The sequence below is a fragment of the Mastomys coucha genome, unplaced genomic scaffold, assembly GCF_008632895.1.
Source record: "Mastomys coucha isolate ucsf_1 unplaced genomic scaffold, UCSF_Mcou_1 pScaffold5, whole genome shotgun sequence".
Classification (NCBI taxonomy): Eukaryota; Metazoa; Chordata; class Mammalia; order Rodentia; family Muridae; genus Mastomys; species Mastomys coucha.
In genome coordinates, this window is record NW_022196911.1 from 76,216,450 (window position 1) to 76,226,297 (window position 9,848).

Sequence of the window (9,848 nt, forward strand, 5' to 3'; positions counted from 1 at the left end):
TGTAAAAATTGTATTCACTAAATTTGTGCAGTGACCAGCACTAATTTCAGAATATTTCTATCACTTCAGAAAGAAGCTGTCTCTAGTTCTCATTAATTCTTCAGTTCTCACCCTATTTTCCAAGCCCTAGGGAACTGCTTCTTGATTTTGTACAGATCTTCCTGTTTAGGACAGTTTATATGAATGCACCATATAACATGTGGTCACCTTCTGCTTAGAGTAGTGTTCTCATGTTGTCACTTTGTCAGCACCTCGTTATTGCTAAACAATTGTCCACTGGATACCGTTTGTGTGCATGCGTGCTGGTCCATATATGCATGAGGCCAGAGGTTGATGCTGGGTATCTTCTTCGATCTTTGTTCACTGTCACTGAGAGTGTTGGCTCACAGATTGGCTACCTTGATGGCCACCAATTCCTGAGGATCCTTTTACCTAAGTCTTTGCGGTTTGGGCACTGGAGATCAAAACTCATGTTGGTGTGGAAGCACTTTACAAACTGAGCAGTCTCCTGAGTCTGTTGCTGTACCCGCCTTTTCATCAAGTGATAGGACTTTGTACTGTTTGTGGAATAGTGCTATTCACATGGGCCTGTTTTTATTTTGAATACAGGCCTAGAAGTGGAGTACAGTGTTTTAAAGAGCAACCAAGCTGTTTCCCAAGTGTCAGAAACATCCTCATCAATACTATTTTTTTTTTTTGTAGTTTCCTTAATGTATGTAAGTAGAGTTTCCTTATGGTTTTGATTTGCATTTCTTTAATAATACAGGATGTAGAGCATCTTTATATCTATTTTGACATATCTATTTTGATACTTTGCTTTTTTTTTTTTTTTTTTTTTTTTTTTTTTTTTAAGATTTATTTATTGTTATAATTAAGTACACTGTAGTTGTCTTCAGATGCACCAGAAGAGGGCATCAGATCTCATTACGGGTGGTTGTAAGCCACCATGTGGTTGCTGGGATCCGAACTCATGACCTTCTGAAGAGCAGTCAGTGATCTTACCTGCTGAGTCATCTCTCCAGCCCGCTTATTTTTTTTTTTTAAAGATTTATTTATTTATTATATGTAGGTACACTGTAGCTGTCTTCAGACACTCCAGAAGAGGGCGTCAGATCTCAGTATTTATGGTTGTGAGCCACCATGTGGTTGCTGGGATTTGAACTCAGGACCTTCAGGAGAGCAGTCGGTGCTCTTAACCGCTGAGCCATCTCACCAGCCCCGATATTTTGCTTATATATATATTTTTCCTGTAGTTCTTTAAGGGATTTTTGTGTTTCCTCTTTAAGAGCTTCTAGCTCTTTACCTGTGTTCTCCTGTATTTCTTTGAGGGTGCTATTTATGTCTTTCTTAAGGTCCTGTATCATCATCATGATAAGTGATTTTAGATCTGAATCTTGCGTTTCCGGTGTGATGGTGTGTCCAGGACTTGCTATGGTGGGAGAATGGGGTTCGGATGATGCCAAGTAACCTTGGTTTGTGTTATTTATTTTCTTACACTCTCCCCCTCCCCCATCTGGTTATCTCTAGTGCTACCTGCCCTTGCTAAATCTGACTGGAGTCAGCCCTTCCTGTGATCCTGGTTGTATCAGAACTCCTCAGAGTTAGGCAATCTCTGTGACCCTGTGATTCTGGGATCCTGTGACCCTGGGCTTGTTAGAGCACCTGGGAGTGCAGCAGGTTCCTCTGGGTGTTGTGGGACAGGCTGCGGAGCTTGCGCCCAAGGTCCGCTCAGGACACCAGCCCAGAGAGACTGGAAGGAACCCTAGCCACTCTGCTGGAGGACTCCTGTGTGCCTAGTCCCACAGGTCTCAGTTACTCCCTGTGTTGGGACAGATGTTGGGTCCTCCTCACCTCTGATCCTAAGAGTGTCAGAGCGCCTGGGAGTGGAGCTTCCTCTGGGTGTTGTGGGACAGGCTGCAGGGTTTGCACCCAAGGTCCGCTCTTATTATTTATTATTATTAGGGTTTTGTTTGTTTGTTTGGGAGGGTAACAGGATCTTGGTTTGTAGCTGTGACTAGCCTTAACTCATGGCACTCCTTAATATCTTAAGTGCTGGAATAGCAAGCCTGAGCCGCAAACCCAGAGATGTGTTTTCCCTTGATTTTTAAATCCTAATTTTTCACATTTACTTACTGGTATATTTATCTATCTGTGTGAGTACATGTGTATGGCATCTGTGTGGTTTATTTGTGGAGGTAGGATGATAACAAGGGTGTCAGTTTATTATCTCTGTGTGGTTTCTGGGGACTGAACTCATGGGAGGCTTGCAGTCAGGTGTCTTTCTAGTTGAATTATCTTTTTGGAACTTGCTCTATAAACCAGGCTTGCCTCAAACTGAGGAATTCCCCTGCTTCTATCTCCCAAGTGCTGGGTGGGATTAAAGGTGTGTACCACTGCCCAACTACCAGTGGAATCATATTATTGTTCCTGTTTTTTATTTTTCATTCCCATTAATTAGCATTGGTAATTTGAAAATATTTAGTCCCGTCAATTAGGAGATTAGGTATTTGCAAATATTTTCCCCTATTCTTGAGTTATTTCTTCACTTTTTCAGATGTTCTCATTTTGTTGTACAGACTGGTATAGTGTACTACACTGTGTATGGTATGTGAGCATGTTTATATGCGTGTTCATATGTGTATGTGCATTTGTTTGTGTTGGATGGCATAGTTTGACATTGGATAGCTTCCTTGATTGCTTTGTACCTTATATTCTGAGGGAGGTCTCTCCCCTAAACTTTTGGATTCAGCTAGTCTAGCTACATAATTTGCTTTGGGAATTCCTGGTTTCTACCTACCAAACCCTGGGATTATAGGTGGAGCTGACATCCTTGTTAAGTTAAAGTAAGTTTTGTGCCAGCAAATGGCTCAGCAGGTAGAGGTGCTTGCACTCAGGCCTGAGGACCCGAGTTTAATTCCTGGATCCCATGAGGTGGTGACAGGTGAGATTTGACTGTCAAGAGTTTTCATCTAAGGTCTGTTGGTACACACCTTTAATCCTAGAGGCAGGCAGATCTCTGAGTTCCAGGCTAACCTGATCTACAGAGCTAGTTCCAGGACAGTTAGGGCCATACAAAGACACCCTGTCTCCAAAAAAACAAACAGAAAAAGTTGTCCTCTAACTTCTATGTGTTTGCCAAGGCATGACTGGGCTTAGGCCCCCATATGTGTCCATGTTGAATAAATTACATTTAAATTATAATGACATCCTATTCACCCTTTCCATTTTCTTTTATTGTTTATTCCATTAGTATAAAATTAATAGAAAGTCTTTAGTTGTTTTTCTTTTCTTTTGAGACAAGGTTACACTATGTAGCCTTGGGTGGCTAGAAACTCAGAGATCTGCCTGTTTCTGCTTTCCAAGTACTGAGTTTAAAGGGGTACAGCACCACACCTGTCTCTTTTTATTTTGTTTTGTTTTAAAGAGTTTATTTATTGAATGTATATGAATACATTGTCATGGTTACAGATGGCTGTTCCTGGGAATTGAACTCGGGACCTCTAGAAGAGCAGTCAGTGCTCTTAACCCCTGAGCCATCTCTCCAGCTCCCTTTGTTTTGTTTTAAAGAGGTTTTATAGTTGTTCATTTGCCCTTCCTTCCTTCCCTCTTCCCCTTCTCTCTTCTCTCCCTCCTTCCTTTCCTCCTTCCTTCCCTCTCTCTCTCCCTCTCCCCCCCCCTCCGCCTCTCTCTCTGAGACAAGGTCTTACTGTAATGTAGCCTGTGTTGGGTCTGGAGTTAATTATATAGTCAGTCTGGCCTCCTGGTTATACTCCCCTGTTTCAGCCTCCTGAGTGTTTCAGCTATAGATGTGCACCATAGTGTTAATTCTTATATTTAGGTCTTTTATCTATATGAATTTATTTTATTTTGTACATGGTATAAATGATCTGTTGGTCTTTTCTGAGTTGGAGAAATAAGGTATATTTGGAGACTATTGACATATCTAAAACTCCTTTCTTGCCCATGAGCCCTTGTACCCTGTTTTCTTTGTGTTTGGCTTGTTGAGGCAGTTTCTTACCATGTAGCCCAATCAGGCCTTATCATTCTGCCACAGGGCTCTAAAAACTATAATTACAGACATGCCTTCACTATGTCTGCTTCCAGGGTTTCTCACACAGTTCTTTGATTAGTGGATTCTTATTGTAAACTTAGGTGTGAGTGTGTAGAAAGAACTCTTAGCTCCAGTGTTGTATTTAGAATAAAAGCTTCAGCGATACATAGTTTTCTTTTGAAAGCATATTAGAGGGAAATTTAGTTCTTGCATGAGCTATAAAAGTGACCTGTATGAGTTTTAGAAGGTTTCTTCTCATTGACATGAATGGAGAGTGAGATTTTGTGGTATTATAATATTAAAATTAAGGCCAACAAGAAAATCTAGAAAATTCCCAACTTTAAGGCATGTGGTTACAGGAGGTTCACGGGGGTTGCTAGCACCAAGCTTAGGTGAGAAAACGGGAGCCCCAGAGTTAGGAAGAGGCTATTTTTCCTCAGAGAAATAGGTGAAAAGTGAAAGGGGAGAATGCCTGATTTCTTTCTGGTCTCTGTGAGCATAAAGACATCATACCTGTGTATATGTTTGCATATACACCACAAAGTCACACGGTCACAAAATTAAACTTTTTTTAATACAAGAAATGTGTATATGTCTGTCTGTCTGTATATGTACCACATGTATACCTGGTGCAGAAGAGGGCTTTGGATGCCCTGGAACTGGAACTACAGATGATTGTGAACCACCATGGGGGTCCTGGGAATTGAATTGGGTGGTCTGCCAGAGCAACCAGTGTTCTTAACCTTTGAAAACTCTCTAGCCCCAAACAAACCTTTCTTTGGGGATGGGGTGGGGAGGCTGCTTGTGGCAGCTCACACCTTTAGGCCAGCTTGGTCTTCATAGTACATTCCAGGCCACCCAGAGCTACATAGTAAGTTCCTATCTTAAAAGGGGGTAGAGGGGGCTGGGGAGGTGGCTCAGTGGGTAAGAGTACTGACTGCTCTTCCGAAGGTCCTGAGTTCAAATCCCAGCAACTACATGGTGGCTCACAACCATCCGTAATGAGATCTGACACCTTCTTCTGGTGTGTCTAAAGACAGCTACAGTGTACTTACATATAATAATAAATAAATAAATCTAAAAAAAGGGGTGGGTGGGTGAGGGTGATATGGAGGCTAACAAACACAGTTGTGTATTTTCCTTTTCTAGGTTCTCAGCTGCTACGGGAGTTGAAAAAGATGGATGATAAAGCCCTTTTGGTGGAAGTACAGCTTTTAGAAAGCAAAACTTACCATGCTCTGAGTAATCTGCCGAAAGCCCGAGCTGCCTTAACCTCTGCTCGAACCACAGCAAATGCCATCTACTGCCCCCCTAAGTTGCAGGCTACCCTGGACATGCAGTCAGGTAAAAAAGCCCAGCAGTGCATACTGCTCACCTTACCTTAAGGGTGAAATGAATGGGGATGGGTGGGATAAGGGTGGAGCTGAGGCTGGAAAACATTGGCTGATTTGGCTCAGTCTTCCTCAAAGAAACCAATTACAAGACTGCCTTTCTAACCAGCTTTTTCCTATTATCTGTCTAAAATAATTAAGAACATAGTTATTAGTGCCTGGCTCCAAACCTGGCTGACTGGCTTAACATATGTGTGTTAACCAAGTCTATTAGTCTCTTAGAGATTTTTGGAAGCTTGTAAGTTTTGTTTTGTTTTGTTTTGTTTTTTTGAAAGGGTCATATATCAGGGCTATTAGAAGATAATCCTAATTTCAGATGTTTTGTTTTTTCATATACTTGTACCCTGTGTACAGATTCCTGTCTATCTTTCTGAACCCAATTCAGATGCCTCTTTGCCTATGTCCTTTGTTTATTTCTTCTTTTTGACACAGGCTCTCATTATGTAGCTCTGAACCAGACTGGCTTCTAACTCACAGATTCACCTCTGCTGGCTGTCTGGTTTTGCTTTTGAACTAACTTAACGTGTGTGTGTGTGTGTGTGTGTGTGTGTGTGTGTGTGTGTGTGTGTGTGTGTGATATATATGTAGGTGATGTATGTATGTATGTATGTATGTATGTTTTGCCTGCATGTATGTATGTGTGCTACTTATATACCTGTTGCCCACAGAAGCCAGAAGAGAGCATTGATCCCCTGGAACTGGAGTTAGAGATAGTTGTCTGCCACTATGTGGATACTGGAAGCTGAACCTAGGCCCTCTGCAAGGACAAGTGCTCTCTCAAGTCCCAAAACATCTATTCTTCTGTATATACTTCTGTATAGCTACTTAGGAGTCTTGTCTTATATTTTCTGCTTGACACATAGAAGATTCCCTTTAATGTTTGTGTTGAATGACTCTGTGGGTCTTTGCTTTTAAAAGTAAATATTCAGTCTGAAGAACTTGCCTGTAATTCCAGCTCTAGGGTATTGGCCTTTCTGGGCATGTACACAAACATATTCAGATACATGAATAAATTTTTTAAAAAAAGTAAGCATTCTGTGGAACCCTTTCTCTTAGCTGGACTGCTTTGTCTGTCCTCAGTGGGAGAGGATGTGCCCAGTCCTGCAGAGCCTGGATGTGCTGTGGTGGTGGGGAAGGGCAGGGTACCCAGGGGGGCTCTGCCTGCTCAGAAAAGGAGGGGAGGATAGGAAGGACTCTGAGGGAAGCTGGGGAAGGGGCAGCAGTAAGGATGTAAAGTGAATAAATAAATTAATGGAAAAACATACAAAGCAAACTTGTGCCAACAGTAATGCAGCTAGCGTAGGTATAGCTTCTTTTCTCTCTTTCTTTTTCTTTTGGTTTTCAAGACAGGGTTTCTCTGTGTGACCCTGGCTGCCCTGGAACTCACTCTGTAGACTAGGCTGGCCTCGAACTCAGAAATCCACCTGCCTCTGCCTCTTTAAGAGACTTTTAAAGGCCAACAAGATGGCCTGTCACCAAGCCTGAGTTCAGTCCAGCATCCATAAGTGAGAAGAACAGAACCAACTCCCTAAAACTGTTCTCTGACCTCCACATAACACTTGTTATTTGCATACATGTATTCTCCTTGCCCCCACCAAAATAAAAACGTAACAAAAAAGTAGATTTGAAGTACATTACAAATAATATGGGCTTGGGGGTGGAGAGATGGCTCAGCAGTTTTATGTTAAGTTAATGTTCTTCCTGAGGACCTGTGCGTTCAGGTCCCAGCACCTGCACCTACATCAGGCAGCTCACAACTATTTGTAACTTCAGCTGCAGGGATCCAACATTTCTGATTCCCATGGGTATGCACAGATGTGAAAATATTCACATAGACATATACACATAAAAATAAATATTAAAAAATAAAATATGGGGGGAGTGGAGAGATGGCTTAGCAGTTGAAGTGTGTTGGCTACTCTTCCAGAAGACCCAGGTTCAATTTCTAGCATCCACATGGCAGCTCACCACTATCTGTAACTCATGTTCCAGAGTATCCAACACCCTCATACAGGCATACATGCAGTCAAAACACCAGTGCACATAAAATAAAAATAAAAAATTACCAAAAAAAATATAGTAGCTTTATAGTAGCCTATAAAACATTTGTAACTTAAAAAGTCTGAAATCTACCAAGATATTTTGTATAAAATAAACTAAAAAAAAAATAATGCCAGGCGGTGGTGGCACTGGCCTTTAATCCCAGCACTTGGGAGGCAGAGGCAGGCGGATTTCTGAGTTTGAGGCCAGCCTGGTCTACGGAGTGAGTTCCAGGACAGCCAGGGCTACACAGAGAAACCCTGACTCGAAACCCCCCCCAAAAAAATGTTAATAAAAGGGTTTGACTCTTTCCTCAAAGTGAGAGATGTTAGGTTATAGGTAAAGATGTTAGCTAAGCTGGGAGCTGACTGCTTCTATGCATTGTGTCCCAGTTGGCTACAGTGAGTTATGGGCTTGCTGCTAAAATGCTGATTTTTCTGGGATCACCTTTTAGCAGCTTTATCCTTTTACTTTTATCTGCTAAGTATTTTATATAAAAAGTGTAGGGAAACATTCTGGTAAAGAGATGGGTGGGGTTGAGGTCTTTAATGTCATAAAGGAATACAGAGTTAGGCAAAGTCATTTCAAGGAACATTAAACTCACCTGGAGCAATCAAATTGGGATTAGAGAGATAAACTTTGTACCTAAAGAAATACTGGCTCATTGTGTGTAGCTGTTTATTGAATTGGATTATATGAGATTTATTATACACTGACTGCTTATAGGCTAAAGCTTATCCCCAAATAAGGAATATTTGAAATGAAAGAAATAACATGTTGGGCAGTGTTACCAATCAGGAAAGCTGCTTCAGGATGGAACTCCTAATTTTAGCTGGGTGTGGTAGTAAAAACCTAAACTCCCAGCATTTGGAGGGAGAGGTGGATCTCTGTGAAAGATCGTTGTCTTGAAAAATTCAACAAAGAAAAAAACCCAAAACTCAGCTTAGAAAAAGCTGCATTAGTGATTTTTTTAAAATTGATTTTATGTATATGAATACACTGCAGCTGTCTTCAGGCAGTCCAGAAGAGGGCATCAGATCCCATACATACAGATGGTTGTGAGCCACCATGTGATTGCTGGGAATTAAACTCAGAACCTCTGTAAGAGCAGTCAGCTCTCTTAACCACTGAGCCATCTCTCAAGTCCATATTACTAATTCTTATTTTTTATTTTAATTTTGTTGTTTTGCTTTTGAGATACAGACCTATGAGACCCAGGGTGGCCTTAAGATTGATTTGTTGTTAAGGATGACCTTATACTTGTGATCTTCCTGTTTCCACCTCCAAGTGGTAGAATTACAGATGCTGTAAACCATGTTTAGTTTATTCGGTGCTAGGTTTAAATGCAGGGCTTGTATTTGTTAGTTGAGCACTTTCACTATATCCCAGCCCAGAGCTGATGCTACTAATTGAGTTTAATCATGTGGTCTTGGTCAGCTCACTGGTCTGTCCAGGTGATGTCCTGGAGGTTGAACATTTGTTCCAGTGGTGGTAAGACTAGGTGGTAAGAAGTAAGACAGAGATACTACACTGTGTGTGTTTGGGGTTCCTTTTGAATTGGGTCTCTAACTCCTTTGAGAATTTAAAAAGGTGGTGCTGCTCAGAGAGGCTAGACACCTGGGGTTCTAATGTCAACTTTTAGGAACTGGCTTTGACTTATGGCAGTTCCTTTGTTTACACATGAGCTTATTAGTAACTTGATGTTATTGGGGTCAATTTCTAAGGCTTTTTATAGCTCTCTATGGTTCTGTTAATTTATATGACTCTTTGCTCTTTCTTTTCACTGACCAGGTATTATTCATGCAGCAGAGGAGAAGGACTGGAAAACTGCGTACTCATACTTCTATGAGGCATTCGAAGGCTATGACTCCATTGATAGCCCCAAGGCCATCACATCTCTGAAGTACATGTTGCTGTGCAAAATCATGCTCAACACGTAAGTGGCCATTAGCTGGAGGATGTAAGAACTAATATTTCACCCAAGTATTCACTACAGCAGAGATGGCTCAGGCAGGGAGTTTGGCCACTAATAGGTACAACTCTAGCTGCAGGCGATGGGGCTGGCTGATACAGAGCAGGCTGGTCAGAGGTGTTCTAGAACACTTTTGCTGGCTGTTCTTTTAGATTTTGGGAGACAATTTTAGAAATTACTTAACTGGGAAATTCTCTTGGAGATTTCTCACTAGGTGTGTGCCACCATTGCCCGGCTAAGTAAATCTTTTTAAAGTGGACTTTTAAAGGCATGAGAGTTAAGTGGTGCTAGAGACTGGACCCAGATCCTCATGTATATTAGGTAAATACTAGGGTCATGATTTTATATTTTTATTTATTATTCTCTTCCTACCTTCTTCCTTTTTTTTTTTTTT

The 9,848-nt window shown here is 41.4% G+C and overlaps 1 protein-coding gene across 1 annotated transcript in view; it reads left to right on the top strand.

The window, feature by feature from the left end:
- The window catches only part of Psmd11 (proteasome 26S subunit, non-ATPase 11), a 42,017-nt gene that overhangs the window by 22,609 nt on the left and 9,560 nt on the right, over nt 1-9,848 (top strand). Inside the window, exons 6-7 of the mRNA XM_031351730.1 lie at nt 5,201-5,395; nt 9,274-9,418. Of these exons, the coding sequence (XP_031207590.1) occupies nt 5,201-5,395; nt 9,274-9,418 (340 nt within the window). The remainder of the gene's footprint in view (nt 1-5,200; nt 5,396-9,273; nt 9,419-9,848) is intronic.